We start from the raw sequence: 23,261 nt of genomic DNA on the forward strand, positions 1-23,261 counted from the left end.
GAAGAACGGAGGAAGACAAATTTTCCTCTTATGGTCGAAGTTTCACCAATTACTGGGAACTTTCCTACAAGTTCCTGCAGGGCCCATTTTACCTCCTTTATTAAAAAATATATTCTAATGCTTCTCACCATCTCTTGATTTGTGTCGTCAGTTGAATTGTGCTCTCTTTGAAATTCATATGCTGAAACCTTAAATCCAATGGATCTGTGTTAGAATTTTAAGGATACAATTAAGGCTAAATATGGTCATATGTGTGGGACCTTAATGCAATAGACCTATTGTCTTTATACGATGAGGAGGAGACACCAGAGACCTCTCACTTTTCATGTGCTCGCAGAGGAGAATCCATGTAGAGACGTAGTGCACCAGAAGGTTGCCCTGTGCAAGCCAGGAAGAAGCCGCACCAAGAACTGACCCTGCCAGCACCTTGATCTTCCACATTCAGACTGCACAATTGTAAGAAAATCAATATTTGTTGTTTAAGCCACTCACTCCTGTTGTCTTATGAAGACCCAGACAGACTAATGCCACATAACTCTGTTAGCTCTATCTCCTTGAGGGAGGAGCAGCCCTGAGGCTGGGCACATCTCTCAGATTTCCACATAAAATTGGCAAATATACTAGTTCTCATACAAAAATGTGTCATGACCATATTGGCCATTTTTGGGCAAGATCTCTGAAACCAGCCCTGGTGTCTGTGCCACAAAAGTTGTCCTTTATCTTTCATTTGGACGTAACAAATGGACAAAGAGTACCAGCTGGATGGACACTGACCACTGACCACTGACCATCTTCTGCTGTCTCTTAAATATGTCACAGGAAACCACACCAACATCACCAGCATCACTGTTTTTCTTCAACTTCATTGAACGAACTATAGAAATGATCCCTAAAAGTACAGACTATTTCTTCCACTTTCTAAAATGGGATTGAATCTCTTCCTAAATGAGGAGCTACATGGGGTCTGAGATTTGTTCCCTTCTTCCCAGTCTTCCCCAAGTACCAAGGGCAGAATAGACTTTTAGTGAAATTTGGCTGTCACTGCCCCCAGCACCATATCACCGCTTTCTAAAATCTGTATACTGCATCCATTCTTCTGTGGGCACCCCACATCAGGCTACCCAGGAATGGCCAGGAGCTGCCATCACCTTCTGGGCTGAGTCCATGAGTTGTACGCACATGTGATTTCAGTTACACAGACTCTACTGCAGAACCACACCTGTGTTCTGAGGCGCTCAAGCACTTGCTGCTCTCAGTCGTTCGCTAATGGATCACACACCTGTTATTAATGAAGGTCCAGATGGCCCCATCAGCTGCAGAGCAGTGGAGTAAATGAGCTCATAGGTGGATCGGTCAGGCAGAAGTCAGACAATGGGATGGGTAGGCTGGACCCTTCTATTGTCACTGAGGTTCCAATGGATTTTAATGGAATAAAACAATATTAACAACAAAGGGACAGAAAAGAATACTTGATCTTGAAAGTATTTAATGTTCAGGAACTTTATTTGGGGGGCTAGTGAAAGACACTTTTAAATGGAAAGCCCTGAAGCACATACAACAGCTGACAGTGTAGCCGCTGTTCACATGAGGGCTGAGGCGACAGGTGATAGGGTCCGTTCCTCCAAGATGTTCCTGGGTGTGTAATGGTTGGACCCCTCATGCATATGAAAATAAGAGCCAGACTCAGGTAGAAATGAGGGCCATACCCCATAGGAAAGGAAAAAAAAAACAGACGGGCATCCCTAGAGATAGCTCATTAAATTTGGTGGTTTTAAGATGAAAATTTCTTCCAATGGTTTTATTGTTCTAAGCTAAATATAAATCTCTTCAATACACTGAGAATTAAAAGGAGGATAGAGCTAGAAATTGAGAGAGGAAACAAATCATGTGAGACCAGAAAGCAAATCCACAAAAAACTGTCACATGACAGAGGCCAGAATGGAGCTGATGCTGCTATGTCATTATTCTGCAGACCAAGATGACCATGTAGAGAAGGGTCTTGAACAAATGGGGACGTTCTCCAGCCTTCTGCATCAGCCTCCTTCTTAGGCATGAGTAGTAATCATGGTTCTGGGGGTGACCTTCCGAATTTTCCTGTCCATACCTCTTCCCGCAGGGGTAGAATGTCTTTTCCCAAACACAGTGGTTTCTCACCAGTGTCCTCAGCTTCTCCTCCATTGTACTTACACTGCAGATTAAGGATTTCATCTGGATGGAGTTTCCTGGGAATCCTCTATTTTCGTTTGTTTCTGTTAACTTCACCACAGCAAATAGGACACAGGTTTTAGTGGATTTCCCCTGGAGATGGTGTAGGTGAATCCAGGTGTTCAACAGTCCTTACTGCTCTTCTCTTCCTGTCAACAGCACAGGACAGCAGATAAGGGAGTTGACTGTGAATTTTTCAAATTCCTGGGAAAAGCCTGCAAGGACTAGTAGTTTCACACTCTAACATCATTAGCGCATGCATCCAGGAAAAAAAAAAAAAAAACCTCACTAAATATTTCCAGGTAAGCCCATTCCTCTCTTAGTGCCATCCCGTCGCACCTGCCCTGAGTTCACTAACATGTCGGCCCCAGTCCTCTCTGTAGGCGTCTGTCTCCTCAGATTTCAGTCTTCCTGTTTGCCCTGTGAAACCAACTTAGATATGGTACAGGTTTTTCTTCTTCCTTTATTCGCAGTTTTTCAGGTTTGTTGTTAATGAGAACAGAATAAGATCATGGTTTTCTCTTTGTTCACATTTCCACACTGAGTAGCTGTTTCTATATGAAAGCTAGAAACTAAGAAAACAAATCAAATATCTGTATCCATTACAGGTGAATGTTAAACAATTTGACATATGATTATGAACTAAAGTACAATGCAGCATTAGAATCAAGGCATCTCTCATTCACATAAAAGCATGGTTACATTCGCAAATAACTGCTGAGTGAAAGTAGCTGAAGAATTAAGAGAGCACTTCATAAACTTCTATTTGTATAAACTTCAGAAGGTACAACTATTCTCAAGTAGCAAAGAAGATTTGAAATTGGTGAGAATTGGGTGTTGAAAGTAATGGGGTGGTGAGATGAAATTACAGGGAAGTGACAGAAAGATTTAGGGGTCAACTTGATTGTACACAAATTAATTGAAGCCCTGATCAAAGGGTTGCACACACACATTAACATTTTCCAAATTGTGCAGTATATGTTTGAATTAATGATTTATTAATTGTTCTTAAATAAAGCAGTAGCAAAGGAAAAAATGAGTATGTTGGTTGAGGAGGAGCAAAAAATAGATGGGTATGAACACTCAAAACGTCTCAGACTCTTGAAAATGCACATGCATGAACAGTGGTTCTCTCTAGATATTTTAGGAAAATAGCAGAATACAAAAAAAGAAAACAGAGATGTCCTGGCAGGGGTGGAATCCTGCAGACCTCACTAGGCATGTCCCACACTGCCCTGGAGTTGTCTCAGGGGAGCAGTCTCCTCCAGGGGCCCAGAGGCACAGGCAGAGATAATGGGGTGAACTCTATCCAGCTGTGTGACCTGGAATGCATTGTACAACCACTCTGTTCTGTATGTAATTTATCTTCCTTAAAATGTAACATTCACACTTGCATTAAATGTACTCTGTAAATATGTAAAAATGAAATAAGATGATGACTGCTAAATGATTATCAAGGCACAATCATATAATATAAAATGATGTTTTCCTGAGTGATAAGATCACTACCAATCTCCCCCAGGGCACTTTATCTGCTCTGAGCCCTGCCCCTCCTCAGGATTCCCATCCCAGATCTTTCTATACAGTAGGAGACATGCAAATAGGTTTCTCCCTCTGCTCATGAAAACCAGCCCAGCCCGGACCCTGCAGCTCTGGGAGAGAAGCCCCAGCCCTGGGATTCCCAGGGGGTTTCCATTTGGTGAACAGGACTAAATACAGAGGACGCACCAGGGAGTTTGGGCTGAGCTGGGTTTTCACTGTCCTTGTTTTAAAAGGTGAACTAGAGAGATTGAGTGTGAGTGAAAAAATTTGAGAGAAATAGTGGGCATGTCCGGCAGCTTCTGACCAGGATGTCTGTGTGTTTGCAGGTGTCCAGTGTGAGGTACAGCTGGTGGAGTCTGGAGAGGACCCAAGACAACCTCAGGGGTCCCTGAGACTCTCCTGTGCAGACTCTGGATTAACCTTCAGTAGCTGCTGAATGAGCTCGGTTTCCCAGGCTCCAGGGAAGGGGCTGGAGTGAGTAGTAGATGTACAGTATGATAGTAATCAGATATGTTATGCACAATCTGTGAAGAGCACATTTACCGTCTCCAAAGAAAGTGCCAAAAGTCACTGTATTTGCAGGTGAACAGTCTGAGAGCAGAGGGCGTGGCTGTGTATTACTGTATGTGAGGCACAAGGCACGAGGCAAGAAGATGTCAGTGTGAATACAAAGAATTTCCTGCAATGATATGGGAGGAGGCTGGGCTAAAGGGGGCACTCAGAACCCACAGAAAACTAGGGCAGGTGCAGATGGTTGTCACGGGCTGCTTTCCTTCAGGGTCTGTGGCTTCCTCTGCATGCAACAGTTTCCCTGTGAGCCTCTCTACATTTATGATTCTGTGGCTACCCCTGAGGTCTCTGGATTAGAAAAGTTTATTATAAGAAGAGGAAACATTCTCATTTGTCACCAAGGCACATGTAAGTAATGGAGGCATAAAAATGCGCAGGAGCTGGGTGAGGCTCTAGACTCCGTCACCCAAGAATGCCCGTCTCTCAGCTAGTGCTGGAGATGGGTAGGAATTTGATGGAGCTTCCCTAACTACCTCGTGGTCTAAGTTAAGTCCAGAGAGGCCACTGGTGCCTCCCAGAGCACAGCTGTCCATCAGGAATCTCTCTCGCATGTGTCCCAGCAGCAGCCACGCCTCAGTATCTCCACTGTGCACAGCCATTGTCTGGGAGGAGCTCCCCGGATGGGTGTCTTTGGCACACACCAGGTGACGGGTGTCAGAGTGCAGTGCAGCAGCTGGCTGCCTGGTCTATTGGGCTCCCTGGTCTATTGGGCTCTCTGATGCTGGAGGGACAGGAGGTGCATTTTCAGGGCCAGCACCCTTTTTATGGATTTTTATATAAAAACCATGATTTTAAATCATTTTCTCAGATGACATAGATAACTAAGAACATAATCTGCAAAGAAATCGTAATTTTCAATGTTACCCCAAATGTATAGTTTCCTGATTCTGTGTAAGATCCAGACATATTATTGCCTTCCTCATGAGAAATTGTGCTAGTAAGTCTGAAATCAGTTTTTTCTCATATTCTTTGTTTTCTGCCCAAGTACAGAGATCTTGATTAAAGTAAGTTAGGTTCTTTCCACACACTAACGCTCACTTCCCGCAGAGAAAGAGCAGAGGTTGTCCTCACTCTGAGTCTGAGGGAGGAGCTGTTCCTGTACAACTCAGAGCCCGAAGAGACCTCCAGGTGCAGCTTCAGAGAGTCAGGTATTTCTCCGTGTCAGTGACCTCCAATGCCTGTGATTGCTGCTCAGCTCTAATTGTGGGTTCAGAATTAGGACACCCTTTATATGATCACATCTGAATCCTAATCTTAAAATCACAATTATCATGGACAGAGATAGTTCAATGCCCATTCTCCTGACATCAGTTTCTCTTTATTGTAGGGTTCCAAGTATGGAGAAAATGTGACAATGTATTTGTGTGAATCTAACATCACAATCCACTGCATTGCTCTAGGAAACACAAAAATTGAACACAAGTAAGCTCTTCATTCTCATAAAAATGTGTGTATTTGGGGAATTTCAACGTGTTATCCAGAACCTGTACATGCAACCAACTGTGTTTCTCAGTGCAATCTCGGCCTGGTGAAGCTCTCACAGACCCTCTCCACCACCTGCGCTGTCTCTGGATTCCCCATCATAAATAGTGCTTCCTGCTGGATCCATCAGCCCCCCGTGGGAGGACTGGAGTGGATCAGGTGCATAGGTTGTGAAGGGAGCACGCATTACCCCCCTCTCCTCAAGAGTCCAGTCACCAACCCCAGATCCATATCCATAAATTAGTTCTTCCAACAGCTGAGCTACATGAGCAGCAAGCACATAGCCGTGCAGTTTTAAGACAAGACACAGTGAGGGAACAACTGTGTGAGCTCACACACAAACCTCCCTGTAGGGGTGCATAGGACAGCCGGGCTTGCTCAGGACCCCAGAGTCCCTCAGGAAACCAGGGGGCACTCAAGACCATTGTAGAGGCACTCAGGTCACCAGGGGCTCTCAGGAACCATCGAAGAAAAACAGGACACCAGAGGGTGCTCTGTACAGCAGGATGACTGTGGTCCTGGAGTAGTGAGCCTTAAGTCATCAGCAGTCGTGCACCAAAAAATAGTGTGACAACTTATTCTACATAGTAAGAATAAAAATAATGAATAAGAAAGAAGATAAGGGTTCAGTATGGGTGGACAACACCCAGGTCTACAGAAATGAGATGACTTTAAAAATATAAGCAAAGAATAATGAGAAAAAGAAGGAGGGGATGGGGAATTAGACAGAGTCCTGGTCTAATGTCTTGGGTAGAAGTTTCTCACAATCAAGGACTATCAGCTTATTCTGCAGGGCTTAGGTCAGCCATCTGCTTAAAAACATCAGAAATGCCAGAGGATCTATGAGGGTGCTCAGTTTAACATCTATTTGAGTAGCTTTACAGCTGTGTAAAATTCTTAATTGATTCTTTTTTGTTTGTTTTTAGGGACAGGCTCTCATTCTGTTGCACAAAGTATGGTTGTGTGATCATAGCTCACTGTAAATTTGAGCTCCTGACTCACATAACTTTTCCATCTTAGCTTCCTGAGTATCTCCAAGTAGATGGGCACGCCACCCCAACCCTCCTTATTTTTTAAACGTTTTTTCATAGAAAGAGCATCTCTTTATGCTGCCCAGGCTGGCTGCGATTGCCAGGTCTCGTGGGGGTTCCCTCACGTTGCTTCTGAAAGTGGTGTGATTATAGGGATGATCCACTGCATCTGGCCTGCATTGAGTCTTTAGTTGTAAAATATGAACCCAATAATTAACTGCCTGAATGTTTTCTGAAGTGAATTAAAGTATCTGATAAGACTCCTTCTGATATGACTCAAGAGCAGTATTTTCTGCTGATGTTCCTTCTAATTCCCTTGCTGAAGATCACAGGGGATTCTGAACAAAACGTAGTAAAAAGGCCGCCTTAAACTCTTCATTATTAGAGTGGCTATCACACAGGAATCACGTTCCGTATTTTGTAACACGTGCATGCAATAGAACAAACATGGTCTCGGGGAGGGGGGGTAGAGTCTATAAATGGATGGGCCTTTTAGCTGCCAAGTCATAGGGTAATAACTGATGCACCTTGAGGAGTGGACCATGATTCCACAGTACTAGTGGGAGAACCCTGGGCCAAGAAAGTTTTACATTTTATACAAATTGATAATTTTTACATAGAGATGCCATTTTTTAAACATTCCCAGAAGTTTGTGAGTGGGATTGACTGTCTTGTATGAACAATGACAATGCCCTCCTTGATTAGATAATATTGTAAACTAGGCCGAGCTAGCGTGTTTGCTGTATTGAATCACTGTATATTTTTTAGCTCCATGTTAGCTTTTTGTTTGCCTGTTAGCGTTTGCTTGAACATGAAATTTATCAGCTTGAAATTCTCTCAGCCCCGAAGAAGGGGCTAGATTTTCTTTTATACTTTGGATTAGAGAGGGGAGGGGGGATTCTAGCTGTAGTAATCTTACAGAAGTAAAACAGATAAAAAGTTAAAAAGACAAATGGTTACAGGAAAACAAACAATTCTGGGTGCAGGGGCTTTCAATTCATCACAAGGTGACAGGTGTGGGGGCTCTGAGGGACACAAACACAGGGGCTTTATGGTGCTATCTCCCTAGCGAGTTCCTGGGAACTGTGGACATTGCTTGCCACAGTACCTGATCAGTGAATGGGACTCTGATGTGCTGAGAGTCAGCTTACACAAGTTAACTCCTTGAGGAAGGGGGTGGGTAAGGAGTCCTTGATGTCTTGCAAATGAAGGAGCCAAATGGAGTCTGTCAGGTTTTCACAGCTAAGGGAGAGTCTATTCATATTAAAACAAGGTTAGGTAGCTGAGGGAGAGTCTATTCATGTTAAAACAAGGTTAGGTATTACAACTACTTTATCAGAGACAAAGACAACTTTAACAATTTTCACTGCAGGCATGTCTAGGCAAGCCCCCTGTGCACAATGACCTTGGTGCGTTGGAGATTCTATGGGGACCCTCTCCTGGCTGCCTAGGAGAATACTGTGCCTCCTACCTCCATCATTTTCCTCTTTGAAGAAGGACGTCTAACTGTCCTTAGAATACAGCCAAAGACCAATCTTAACTGCTTCCAGCTGATGGGGGATGCTGTTTGGGGAAGATCTCTCTTGGAGGCCTATCTAAGTGACCCCAGGAAAAGGGAGCCATTATCCCAGGCTTCAGTTGCATGACCATTTGGAATTTGATGGTTTGAAAATGAGAAGAGACAAATCGGGTTATTAGAAGACATGTATTGGAACCAAACAAGTTGGTAAAGAGTTTGAAAAACAATTCCAAAGCTGCTGACACGCCCAGATAACTGGTGACTGTAGTTATGCCTGCGAAATGTGGGTGCATGGGGCTTGGCTTTTTTGATAGCTCCCTGGGATTTATTTTCCCAAAGAAACCACCAGGTTAGGGGCATGCTATTTATTCCCATCACCTGGCACGATTTGAAGGATAATTGCTTAGAATTAAAATATTGATTCAGATTTTTTGTATTCCCCACTGCTTTTTGTTTCTTCTGGGCTGTAGCCAGAGATCACTGACTGCCCCTCAGGAATAAGCAGAGTTACTCTAAAATGCAGGCAAATGCTTAAACAACTGAGGAGATTCGAGTTTAAAGACAAGTGTGTGATATGTTTTTGAATTACAATGTTTCTCCTTCCAGTTTTGGTTTTTGTTAGAAGCAAATAATGATAAGACTGAGTTGTTTGCAAAATAAACTTTAGTCTTAAACTTGGCCTGTTTATTTGCATGAAGTTCAGCAGGAATATTAATAATAATTCTGTAGAAAAATTCCTCAAGCACTAGCAGCTTCAAAGTCTAACACTAAGAGCATATGCATCCTCAAGCAACTCACTGAATATTTCCAAGCCAGCCTGTTCCAATCTTAGATACCATCCAGTGATATCTGCCCCAGGTACACTAATATATGGGTCCTGGTTCTCTCTGCAGCCTCCTCTCGCCTCAGATTTCAGGTTGTGTTTATTGTTTGCTTTCTCTCTGATTTCAACTCAGATATGTTGAAGTTTTTTTTTTTTATTTGTAGTTGTCCAGGTTTGTTGTTAATGAGGTCAGAATAAGAGCATAGTTTACTCATTTTTACATTATCGTGGTTAGTAGCTGCTTTTCTCTATCAAATCCATTAACTGAGAGAACAAATCACATTTGGTTACAGGTGAATAATTAAATAGTTTGGCATATATTTATGTACTAGAATCTAATGCAGCTTGAAATCAAGGCATGCCTCACTCATATAAAAACGTGGCTAAATTCTCAAGTAATTGTGCTGAGTGAAAGAAACTAAGGAATTAAGAGTAAATTTTACATGACACATTTGTAGAAATTTTAGAAGTTGCCACTATTGTAAATTAACATGGAGAAGATTTCAGTTTTTCTGAGAATATGCTGTTAGGAGTAATGGGGATGTGAGTTGAATTTCAGAGAAATAAGAGAAAGATTTCAGGATTAATTTAATTATTCAAAACCTGGTTGAAGTGCTGAGTAAATGGTTGCAAACATAGGTCAACATTTTTCAAATCATTCACTATACATTTGAATTAATTATTTATTAATTGCACTTGAATAAAGCAATAACAAACTGATGAAATAATATTTGACTAAATGGAGCAATAAATAGATCAACATTAACACAAAGAATATGACTGAATTCTGAAAACATACACATGAAACGTGATTCACTCTACATATTTAGGTAAATTACAGAAAGTTGACTTAACAGATTGGGGAATCATGCAGACCTCACTAGGTGTGGGCCACACTGCCCTGGAGTTGTCTCATGAGAGCAGCCCCCTCTGGTGAATAGAGCACAGTCCCAGATAATAGGACTAATTTTTTTTAGATGTGTAATCTTAAACATACTGCACAACTGCTGTGTTCTCTATGTAAATTATCTTCTATAAAATATAACATTGAAACCTGCATTAAATATATAGTGTAAATATGTAAGAATAAAATAAGATTACGAGAGCTAAATGTTAATCAATCCACAATCACATAATATAAAATTACATGTTCCTGAATGATATAATTATTCCAGTCTCCCCCGGGACACTTCATCTGCAGTGAGCCCAGCCTCTCCTCAGATGTCCCACCCCAGAGCTTGCTATATAGTGGGGGACATGCAAATAGGGTCCTCCCTCTGCTGATGAAAACCAGCCCAGCCCTGACCTTGCAGCTCTGGGAAAGGAGTCCCAGCCCTGGAAGTCCGTGGTGTTCCATTCGGTGATCAGCACAGAACACAGAAAATTCACCATGAAGTTTGGGCTGAGCTGGGTTTTCCTTGTTGCTATTTTAAGAGGTGATTCATGGAGAAATAGAGAGATTGAGTGGGAGTGGACTTGAGTAAGAGAAACAGTGGCTATGGGTGGCAGTTTCTGACCTTGGTGTCTCTCTGTTTGCAGATGTCCAGTGTGAGGTGCAGCTGGTGGAGTCTGGAGGAGGCTTGGTCCAGCCTGGGGGGTCCCTGAGACTCTCATGTGCAGCCTCTGGATTCACCTTCAGTAGCTATGACATGAGCTGGGTCCGCCAGGCTCCAGGGAAGGGGCTGGAGTGGGTGGCAGTTATATGGGATGATGGAAGTCAGAAATACTACGCAGACTCTGTGAAGGACCGATTCACCATCTCCAGAGACAATTCCAAGAACATACTATATCTTCAAATGAACAACCTGAGATTGGAGGACACGGCCGTGTGTTACTGTGTGAAAAACACAGTGAGGGGAGGTCAGTGTGAGCCCAGACACAAACCTCCCTGCAGGAACGCTCAGGGGAAATCAGCGGCAGGGGGCGCTCAGGACCCACTGATCAGAGTCAACCCAGAGGCCGGTGCAGACGGAGGCTGATTTCCTGTCAGGATGTGGGACTTCATCTTCTGACAGTTCCCCAGGGAACCTCTTAAGTTTAGAAATCTCTGCCTAACAATGTCTTCTCTATGTATTTGAAAGAAATTATTTTAATATGGGGACCTATTCTCACCGGCACAAAATGCAGATTGACGCTTACAGGGATGAAAATTCTTCAACCACGGTCACCAGGATCAGAGTACTGAGTAAACTCAGGGCTTCCTAGTGAGTCTTCTCCAGTGAGACCCAGGACAGGGACCTCAGTGAGGTTCCCTGACTAGAACAGTCTTTACGGATCCTGGTCACAGACAATAGAGAGGTTGGGCCAGGGTCAGTGTCATGCAGAACCTCACAGGTTTCACGTCTGGCCCTTCTCCTGACACTGAAGTATGCAAATCAGCATCTGCACTGATCTGGTGCTTCTTTTGTCCCTAATCCATTTACTTTCTTTTGTAGTCGTTGTTCTCATTTTTCCATTTGCTTTTCCTGCTTTCTGGAAAAGGAAGATATTTTCCTTGTGGTCAAAATTCCAGGCCTCAAGCCCTTTCCCTGGCGCTCAGGTGGGTCTCAGGCTGTGGCTGCCGCAGTCACGCGGGAGAGGCTGGTGGGACTTTCTTCACTCCTTGTCACTCAGGACCCTCCACTGTGTTGCATGGAGACTCATCTGGAAATGCAAGTTGCCAGTGGGGACTGAAGGGGACAAGCTTGTTTGGTTAATGTGGGATGTGGATGTGGAGCTAATCCTGTTCTCAAAAACCTTCACACAGTAACGTTCTTTACTAGTGGTGTGAGGAAGAGGGTGTGAAAGTTGTCAGAATCAAAATGGAGCCACTTGTGTTATAATCTTTACAGGTGAAGCTGGAGAAGGTCATGAATAGAGGGTTCTCATGAACATATCCCTGATAACAAGAATGGATATTGTGGGGATATCTGCCCTGCCAGTCCCTGTCCATCTTTAAACTGATTCCACCCTTTTTATTCTTCTATCCCAGGATAATTGTCTCAAAACAGCTCGTGTAAGCCTCCTCGATTTTCTTTTAAAACACTTGTCTTCATTTGCCTGCTTAAATATGCCCATGCATATTCCCATTGCAATGCTCATTTTCAAATAAATATTATTTGATTTTGGAGAATCTCTTTCTGTCTGATATTTAGGTGTGACAAGCTGCAGAGGGACACACCACTTTCCTGTGAGATGTAGGGGAAGACAATTTTGGGGGATGGCTGAAAACATCCAATGTCCTCAGGGCCGGCCATCAGTAAGTGCAGGCTGGAAGTCGAAGAAACAGCTGAAGCTGCTTAATCACTATGGAGTTTGACCTTCTCCAGGTCTGCTCTGATGGAATCAGGGCCAAGCAGGTTAGCAATGATAATCTACCTAACACAGAGTCAACTGATTACAGTTTTAATAACCTCTATTACAAAATTCACAACACCGCCTGGATTAGTGTTTGATCAAATAACTACAAAGCATTGTCCAGCCAAGTACACCACAAGACGGACCGTCACCCATAGAGGAAAACACTTAATATGAGTTCTAGGTTCTTACATTGTTAAAGGTGTAAAACGGATTATTTTTAAATGAGGCGATTTTTATTTCTGCTATTGAGTTGTAAAAGTTTCTTTTATATTTGAACATTTAAACTTTTTCAGATACATGGCATATTATCCAATTCTGTAAGTTGTAATTATTTTGTTGCTTTGCAGAATCTTTTTTGAAATCTATTCTTCCAGTTGTTTAATTCTGCTTTTTTTGTAGGGGCTTTGAATGTAAAATCCTGAAAAAGATTGCTAATTTTTAAAGGTTGGAAGTTTTACAATTACAGGCATTACATTTAAATATTTAAAACATTTAGAGTGAATTTTTGTGTTTATTCTAACCTAAAATTCTTAATTCTTTTCATGTGAAAACCAGTTTTCATAACACCCTCTTTCAAAGACACTATAATTTAGTCATTTTTTATTGATAGTTCGCATGCTGAAAATCAGTTTGTCATCAATATGTGGGTTTATATCGAATCTCTCTTGTGTGGGTTTATATTGAATCTCTCTATATGCATTTATGCCAATACCTTTCGATATTTATAATAAATGTTGAGGCCTGGAAGTGAAATGCTCAAGCTTTATTCTCGCCTTGTTACAGACATTAGACCAAAATATTTTAACCTTTTACTATTAAGCATAATAACAGCTGTGACTTTTCTTAATGGCTTTTATTATGTACAAGTTGTTTTCTCGTCTTCCTACTTTGTTCAGAGTTTTTATAATGAAACCCCGATTTTTTCAATTTTTTTTCTGTGTCTAATGAAATGTTACTGAGATATTTTTCTTTAGTTTTTTAATGTGGTGTACCAAATTGATTGATTTGAGGATGTTGAATCAACTGTGTATCTCAAGAATAAATTTGAGCAGCTCATGGTGTATGGTCTTTTAAAAGACTTTAGAATTTAGTTTACTATCATTGGGGATTAAGTTACGTCTACTAATGATATTGGTCTGTAGTTTTCTTTTATCGTGATGCCTTTGTCTATTACTGGTAAAACTATAATGGTAGCCTGCTAGAGTTTAGAAGGTATACTGCAGACTGCCTTTAAAATACATTTCATCAGTGGAGAAATGGTGATAGTTTTTTCTTCAGTTTTCTCTTGGGAAGAATTTTATGTTTTTTAAAAGATATTTAGAATGACTTAACCTTTCCTATGGGCTTACATTATATTCCTTTCTTTCATTCTTTTTGAAGAACCGCTTACTTTTCCTATTTAATTTTAGGTTTATTTTTATATTTGTGCAATATATTTTGAGGTGAAACTTGGTGGATTTTTTTCTAATAAGTTAGAAAAAATAAATCATTTAATTGACTATTTTATTCAGGTTGATTTGTTGAATATTTGCAAAAGGCCAGTTCTTTAAGCCATGACACGTAACAAAACCCAAATGGCAGTACCTCATTGTTTACTTAGCTTTTGTACGTATATTTTTCAGAGGAAAAATCACTACTGTAAATTGTAAATAGCTAACACATAATTGTATTGTATGCATATCTGTGACTGTTTGCAGTGTTATCTCCGAGAAACAGATAAATAAAGTTTCTTTAGATATATAAAAAAAAGAATTTGGAAGGTTGACTCCTCACAATTTTTGAAGGAGTTAGAGAAGGGCTGGCATTACTTCTTTAAATGTTAAGTCTCACTTTTTGATGTAATATACAACATATCACAGAGAATGTTCAATGTGTGCCTGAGAAGGATGTGAATTATGTGGCTCTTGGTTGGAAGATTCTATATATGTCTTTCAGGTAAAATTGTTCAATAGTGTGTTCAAGTTCAGAGGCATGTTAAGAATTTTCTTTCTGGATTTGCTATACATTATGGTCATGAGGTATTAAGGTCTTCTCTTTTTTTTATTGTTTTCTATTTCTCTATATCTCTTACAGTTTCCTTAATGCAGTTATATTTGTAGTTGTACACATGTGTAAAAACTAAAATCATAGTTGCTAAATGAGTTTTATGGCACAGTCAATTTATAAGTAATATTTTTCCAAATGCTACCATTGCCACTAAACAATGGCAGTCTGCCATCTGCTCTGGGCACTGCCTTCTTGTCAGGCGTCCCACACCGGAGCTTACTATAGAGGAGGACGCATGAAAACAGGACTCTCCCTCTCCTGGTGAAAACAATTCCTGACCTGCAGCTCTGGGAGAAGAGCCGCAGCCCTGGGATTCCCAGGGGTTTCCAATTGGTAATCAGGACTGAACACAGAGGACTCTATGGGGATTGAGCTAAGCTGAATTTTTCTTGTTGCTATTTTAAAAGGTGACTCATAGAGAAATAGAGTGAGTGAGAATGAGTGGATATGAGTGAGAGAAACAGTGAATATGTTTGGCAGTTTCTGACCAGGATGTGTGCATATTTTCAGGTTTTCAGTGTGAGGTGCAGCTGATTCAGTCCATAGAGGACCTGAGACAACCTGGGAAGTTCCTGAGTCTCTCCTGTGTAGCCTCCAGATTTGCCTTCAGTAGCTACTGAATGAGCTGGGTTCACAAGACTCCAGGGAAGGGGCTGGAGGGAGTAATAGATATAAATATGATGGAAGTCGGATATACCATGCAGACTCTGTGAAGGGCAGATTCTCGATCTCCAAAGACAATGCTAAGAACTCGCTGTATCTGAAAATGAACAGTTGGAGAGCTGAGGACATGGCCCTCTATGGCTGTACATAAGGTCCCAAGTGAGGACGCATCAGTGTGAGTCCAGACACAAAATTTCCCGCAAAAGAAGGAGTCTGGGCTGAAGGGGACAATCAGCACTCACAAACCAGGAGCAGCCCCAGGGCAGGTGCAGATGGAGGGAGGGCAAGGGCTGCTTTCCTTCGGGGTCTGCAGTTTCCTCTGCTTCTAACATTTCTCCTCTGAGCCCCTGTACCCTTTGTGCCCACCGTGAGTCCCTGGATTAGAAAACTAATTTTCTAATTAGTTTTCTAATAGTTATATGTTCCAAAAACAGAGGTAAATATTGGAGGCAGAAAAATGCACAGGCAGCCAGGTGAGGCTGTAGACACTGTCACCCCACAATGCCAGACTCACAACTAGTGCTGGAGAATGGTAGGAGTTTGATGGAGCTTCCCTAACAACCCTGCGGTCCAAGATAAATCCAGCAAGGCCACTGGTGCCTCCCTGAGCACAGTTGTCCATCAGGGATCTCCCACGTGTCCCAGCAGCAGCCATGCCTTAGTGCCTCCACCAAGCACCATCACTGCCTTGGAGGAGCTCCCAGGATGGGTGACTTCGGCACACACCAGGTGACGGGTGTTAGAGTGCAGTCCAGCAGCTGGCGGCCTGGGCTATTGGGCTCCCTGATGTTGGAGGGATTGGAGGTGCATTCTCAGGGCCAGCACGCTGCGGATTTTTATACAAAAAACATGATTTTACTTCGTTTTCTCAGATAACATAGATAATTAATAACACAGTCCGCAAACAATTGTAATTTTCAACTTTACCTCAAATTCATTATTTCTTAATTCTGTGCAGGATCCAGACATGGCATTGCCCTTCTTATGAGAAATTGTTCAATCTAAACTGAAACCAGTTGTTTCTCATATGCTTTGCTTTCTCTCCATGTGCAGAGATCTTGATTAGAGTAACTTTGATATTTTCCACACACTCACCCTCACCTCCCCAGATAAAGACCAGAAATTGTCCTTACTCTGAGTCTGAGGGAGGAGCTGTTCCTGTAAAACTTGGGGCCTGCAGAGACCCCCAGGTGCAGCTTCACTGAGTCAGGTGTTTCACTCCCTGTGATTGCTGCTCATGTCTAATTGTGGGCTAAGAACTAGGACACTCTAGGTTATCACAGGTCAATCCTATTCTAAAAATCATTATCGCACACAGTGATAATAATTCAATGTTCACTTTTCTAACAGAAGTTTGTCTTTTTTATTTGGTTGCAAGTTTGAGAAAAGAAATATGTGATAATTTTTTTTGAATTTAACCTCAAAATCTACTGAATTGTTCTAGGAGACTCACAAATTGGACAAAAGTGAGCTCTTTATTCTCAAAAAAAATGTGTATTTGGGAATTTCACCGTGTTGTCCAGAACCTGTTGACATCACCATCTATGTTTCTCAGAGCACTTTTGGCTTGAGACATCCTTGCAGACCCTCCCCCTCACCTGCACTGTCTCTGGATTCCCCATCATAACCAGTGCTTCCTGCTAGAATTATATCTGCTTGCCCCTAGAAGATGGGCAGGAGTGGATCAGGTGCATGGGTTGTGAAGGGAGCACAAATGACAACCCACTTCTCAAGAGTCCATATCTATATTCAAGAAAAAATTTTTCTTACAGCTGAGCTCTGGGTTTAGTGAATACATAACTATGCATTTTTAAGCAAAAGAAACAATGAGGGGACTTCATTGTGAGCATAGACACAAACCTTCCTGCAGAGGTGCATAGGACCAGCAGGGGGGACTCGGGGAAACTCAGGGTCTTAGGATGATTGTTGGGACTTAGGATGAGCAGGATCAAGGCTCAGCATCAGGGCAGGTGAAGCAGGGCAGAAAAGGGGCTGTAGATGTGGGTTGTTTTCACCATCATATTTCACCACCAGACACCTCCACTACATCTCTTCTAATCTGTCTGACTGTTTATGTGATTAGAAAATGGCATTTATGTAAACACTAATATATACCCATATGGGGGTGCATCAAGTTGTCCTCTCCATCTTATGTGGTAGTTGTCCATCAAGCACTAAGGCCCTGTATTTACTAGAGTACCTCATACGTTATGGTCTAAACATGTAAGGTTTCTTTTTTTCTTGGTCTCTCCTCCATTCTCTCTCTTTCACACAAAAACACAAGGACTGACACACACACACAGAGCTCCCCAACTTTAATTATCTGATGTATTGAAGCAAACTGATTAACGTGCAACTTTTCCACTTTGACTCCCATTAATGTTGTGGTAAAAATAAGAACCATGCGTTTCTCAGCTGGGCACTTCTCTAAGCTAAGTAGCAGCTTGCTTTATTATAACCAGAGACCAAAAGTGATCCAAGTGTTAGTCAGCAGCTTAACTGGTAAACAAATTATGCAAAATTCATTTACTGGAATAATACCCACTGTTACAATCAAGTACTGCTGGATACACTCAACACCATGCTTAAAATAACAAGTACCTGAATAAGTAAAATAAGGCAAACAAATACAAGTTCATACATATAATTCCAGTTCTATAATTTCTATAGAGTAAAAATGAATTTAAAGTTACATAAAAAGATCCATAGTTGACTGTGGATGTGGTACAAGAAAAGAAGGTGTAGAAAGGAGAAACTGCAGGAGAACAAAAGGAAATTTCTAGGGTAATTGATTTTTTCTGTGTTAATAAAAGTGAGTATTATGTCAATATTTGTAAAATTGTACAATTTATGTAAAGATTATTTGCTAATTTCACCTCATTAAAATATTGCAAATTTTAAAATGTATAATTTGGTAGAAAAGCTGCTAGAGATGAATAAAACACGTAAAAATTCAGAGACTCCTGAATATACACATGAATGAACCCTGGACCTCGCTATACTTTTAGGGAAACACTAGAATGAAAAAACATAATGACAGGATTTCAGTACATGAAGGGAGCTTCTCAAACCCCAGGAGGCACGTCCAACTGTGTCCTGGAGTTAACTCAGGGAGTAGGCATGTCCTTTGGAAGGAGCCATGACACCAAGCTCCCAGCATCTGTTGTGGATGACACCATGCAAATGCCAAGAGATCTCGACTAAAATTTTACGTGGATGTTGAGTCTGATTATGGAACACACTCACACCAAGTGAGTATGGAAAGGTTAATTACCTACATCCTTGAGGTGTCTGCTGAGAGCAGGGCAGGCCTCTCATGAAGCTCCCAAATGGCTTGGTAGAGCAGGGAAGGAGACTGGCTCAGGGTTTTTATCATGGTTTGGTGGGGGGCTGGGGAGAGCATCCTACTTGCAGGAAGGGTTTTGTGGGGTTTCAAGGTCCAAATGGCATCAAATGAGGGAGCTCCTGTGATTTCTAACTAGATTTACCTTGTGTGCTTAAAAAAAAGCAAATGATGGAGGAAAGAGATCTGAATTTATCAGCAGTCAGGCACAAAAATAAGAGTCTGATGACGTACTCTAGCAAGTATAAAAATGATGAGTAAGAAAAGAGACAAGAGTCCAATATGGGTGAACAAACAGGTCTGCAGAAAATGCGAAGATTTTTTTTTTTTTTTTTTTTTGAGATGGAGTCTCGCTCTGTCGCCCAGGTTGGAGTGCAGTGGTGCGATCTTGGCTCACTGCCAGCTCCACCTCCCGGGTTCACGCCATTCTCCTGCCTCAGCCTCCCGAGTAGCTGGGACTACAGGCGCCCACCACCATGCCTGGCTAATTTTTTGTATTTTTAGTAGAGACAGGGTTTCACTGTGTTAGCCAGGATGGTCTCGGTCTCCTGACCTCGTGATCCACCCGTCTCAGCCTCCCAAAGTGCTGGGATTACAGGCGTGAGCCACCACGCCAGGCCACGAAGATTGTTTATAAACAAAGAATAACGAGTAGGAGGAGAATGTGGAGAAGGATTCTGGTACAATGTCTTGTGTGAAAGCTTCTCACGATTCATGATCATCAGTTTATTCTGAAGGTCTTAGGTCAACTGTCTTCTTCAAAGTACCAGAAGTGCCAGAGGATATGTGAGGACGCACAGTTTAACTTCCTCTAGTTGAGTAGCTTTAAAATTGTGTAAAAGTTTTAATTCTTTTTGTTTGTTTGTTTGTTTTTGAGACAGGATCTCACTGTTTCACAGGTTGGACTGCAGTGGTGTGATCATAGTTCACTGTGATTTTAAATTTCTGGCTCATAGAATCCTCCCACCTTAGCCTGCTGAGTAGCAAGTTGCTATGTTTAGAGGGCCTTCATCTACACCCATCTGATTATTTTTATTCATTTTCTCATAGAAACTAGGTCTGCATGTGTTGCCCAAGCTGCTTTTGAACACCTTGTCTCATGCAATTCTGCAGGCTTGGCCCCTCAAAGTGTTGGGACTACAAGTGTGAGCCACCTCATTCAGCCTGAATTGATTTTTTGATGTAAAATATGAACCCAATAATTGATTCCCTGGATGTTTTCTGCAGTGTTTTGGTTAAAAATACCTTAACAGACTCCTTCCAATGTGGTTGAAGAACAGTATTTTTCCCGAATGTTTCTTCCAACAGACATGATTTCCTGGTTGAAGGTCACAAGAAACAGTTAAAAAGTTATAGTAAAAAGGCAGCCTTAAACTGTTGGTGATTGCAGTGTGTATGGTACACGAATGACTTTTAATAATTTGTAATACATGCATGCAGCAGGAAAAAGGTGAGTGATGAGGGTCAAATCTCTGCATGTATGGGTCTCCTAGCTACCAACTCATAGGGTAATAACTGATGTGCCCTGAGGAGTGAACCATGATGCCACACGTGCTAGCAGGAGAACACTTGGCCAAGGAAGTTCAACATTTTATTAGTTTTTATAATTTCTATTTAAAAATGTTATTTTTTTCAACCTTTCCAGAAAATTGTAAGCAGGATTGATTCTGTATTAGATGAACAATGGCAATGACTCCCATGCTTAGATAACATTATGAGGTTGTGGTAAGATTCTGGTTTGACGTACTGATCCACCGACTACAACATTATTTCAGTTTCCATGCTAGGTTATTGTATGTTTCTTTGCATTTACTTTCAAAGTTATATTAAACTGGACTCTATAATGTAATAATTCATCCGAATGTTTCTTCCTCTGCTGTATATTTTGAGGGGTTTCTAGAAGATGTAAGAATCCCCTTTGCTTGCAAAATATTCCAAAGTCATGCAGTGCTCTAAAACATGTATTTAATTCGCCCTACTAAATACAATAACTTCTGCCTTCTGGGCTGATTTTACATCGTGTAGAGAAATACATCCTAAAATAAGTTTGTACTACCAATATGAATTACTGGATAATAACCTTCAGTTTTATTTTTGAAGTGTTATCCATCAATATATAATCTTAAATCAAGGATCTTAACAGAAATCTTACCTAAGGGATATTTAATTGTTTAAAATATTTACATAATAGAGATGTGAGCCCAAAGTATCCAGCCATGTCTTCTGTCTATCACATTACGAACTACACAGTAACTTTGACTTCATTTGGGACTTGTTATAATTTTCAAATTAGTTATTTATTTATCTTAATGCCTCTAGATTATTATATGTGCCTATTTTAGCAGAGCATGAACAAAGACAACGTAGGCTGACTAAATAATTAGAAAAATCACAATCTAATGAAACAAGAAGCCTGGATATGAGAGGCTCCAGGCTTGGTTAATTTGACAGCTCATGTATCAAGGTAATTTCTTGTCTCAATTTTCCACACTGATGCATCCAGAAAGTCAGCTTCACTCCCGCAGTGACTCCAGTCATGCAGAGACATAGGGACAACATTCCCAAGGGTCATATACATATATTAAATATTGTCTGGAAGTGGGGAATAGACAATACTGAAACTCTCCTCTGAAGGACCACGAAAGCCCCAACAGATCATCTCCCCTGCCTCCATGACTAGAACTGCACCACGTGCCCATGTGGACAGTCATCCCTGATGGGGATAATAAGACTCCACTGATGAGGCCAACAATTTTATCATATAAATTACTAAAGACTGATATAAAGGTTTCAAAATTTAATCTAACTGTGTTCTTTCATGTCCACCACATCCGCCAGTGATCCTGTGATACCTTGTTTTTTTTTTCTGCTTGACTTTGTCTCTTCACCTTGTTCTGCCCTCCAGAGAATATCTTTCAGCTTCATCGGGTGCATTCCATTGTTATATTTATCTGCCATTTGCTAAATTAGTGGAATGCATTAGACTAAAGGGGGAGTCTCTGATCCCTCCTGGGTCTGTATTCCTAGGAAGGCATTGTGACCTGAGTCTGAATGTGACTGTATTAATCAGGGTTCTCTTAGGGGAACAGAATTAATACATATATATCTCATATATATATTTACTTTATATATATACACACACACACAGAACTTACACATATATATCTCTTATATATACTTAATAAACCCATACAAATTTATGGGTTTATTTATAAACCCATATTTATGTATGGGTTTATTAGGTATACATAATAAAAGAGGGTTCTCTTAGGGGGACAGAACTAATAAATATATATCTCATATATATTTACTATATATATCTACAGAACTAATATATGTATCTTATTATATATACTTAATAAACCTATGGGTTTATTAACTACAAACTTACACAATTGCAAGGTTCCACAATAGGCTGTCTGTAAGCTGAGGATTAAGGAGCGCCAGTCCAAATCCCAGAACTGAAGAACTTGGAATCTGATGTTTGAGCATCCAGCACAGGAGAAATGTGTAGCCTGGGAGATTAGGCCAGTCTCTTCTATGCTAATTTGTCACCTAGTAAGGCTAGCAGTTATTGTAAGAATAATAACATATTTTCATAGAATACCTACATCTTCAAGGTGAGTAGTACCTTTATTTGTAATAATTAGAAATGAGAAACAATAGAAATATCAAGATTTATAGATGAACAGTAATGATATGCTAATTTACTGTAATAATATCCATAATTAGAATAAATACATTGTTGATGCTCAACATGGTTAATCACCAGTAGTTATGATGAGTGAGAGGCAACACAAATAAAACACATACTATATAATTCCTGTATAATAAATTCATGAAACTCAAAACTAAATAATAAATATGAAGGATGGACTCCGAATATTGTTTTCGTAAATGAACAGGTGAGCACAAGTAGAATTACATTTTGTTTTGTTTGCCTTTTTTGAAGAAAACAAAAAATGGAAAAACATTCCATGCTCATGAATAGGAAGAATAAATTATCATGAAAATGGCCATACTGGCCGGGCATGGTGGCTGACGCCTGTAATCCCAGCACTTTGTGAGGCCGAAGCGGGTAGATAACAAGGTCGGGAGATCGAGACCATCCTGGTGAACACGGTGAAACCCCGTCTCTACTAAAAATACAACAACAAAATAAAAAATAGCTGGGCGTGGTGGTGGGCACCTGGAGTCCCAGCTTCTCTGGAGGCTGAGGCAGGAGAATGGTGTGAACCCGGGAGGCAGCGGAGCTTGTAGTGAGCGGAGATTGCATCACTGCACTCCAGCCTGGGCTACAGAGTGCGACTCAGTCTCGAAAGAAAGCAAGAAAGAAGAAAAGAAAAGAAAAGAAGGAAGGAAAGAAAGAAAAGAAGGAAAGAAAGAAAAGAAAGAAAGAAAAGAAAGAAAGGAAAGAAAGAAAGGAAAGAAAGAAAGGAAAGAAAGAAAGAAAGAGAGAGAGAATGGCCATACTGCCCAAAGTAACGTATAGACTCTATGCTATTCCCATCAAGCTATCATTGACTAGCCTCACAGAATTAGAAAAAACTACTTTAAATTTCATATGAAACCAAAAAGACCCCTGATAGCCAATACAATCCTAAGCAAAAAGAACAAATCTGAAGACATCACCCTATCCAACTTCAAACTATACTACAAGGCTGCAGTAATTGAAACAGCATGGTACTGGTACCAAAG

At 41.0% G+C, this 23,261-nt stretch overlaps 1 gene segment (V, D, J or C); it reads left to right on the plus strand.

Annotated features, from left to right (window-relative positions):
* LOC105537291 overlaps positions 1-11,151 on the plus strand; it is a 15,359-nt gene extending 4,208 nt beyond the window's left edge. The window contains 1 exon segment of the V gene segment in view: positions 10,712-11,151. Within this exon segment, the coding sequence occupies positions 10,712-11,151 (440 nt within the window).
* Positions 11,152-23,261: the final 12,110 nt, after the last annotated feature.

Source organism: Mandrillus leucophaeus, unplaced genomic scaffold (assembly GCF_000951045.1).
Source record: "Mandrillus leucophaeus isolate KB7577 unplaced genomic scaffold, Mleu.le_1.0 Scaffold1022, whole genome shotgun sequence".
Classification (NCBI taxonomy): Eukaryota; Metazoa; Chordata; class Mammalia; order Primates; family Cercopithecidae; genus Mandrillus; species Mandrillus leucophaeus.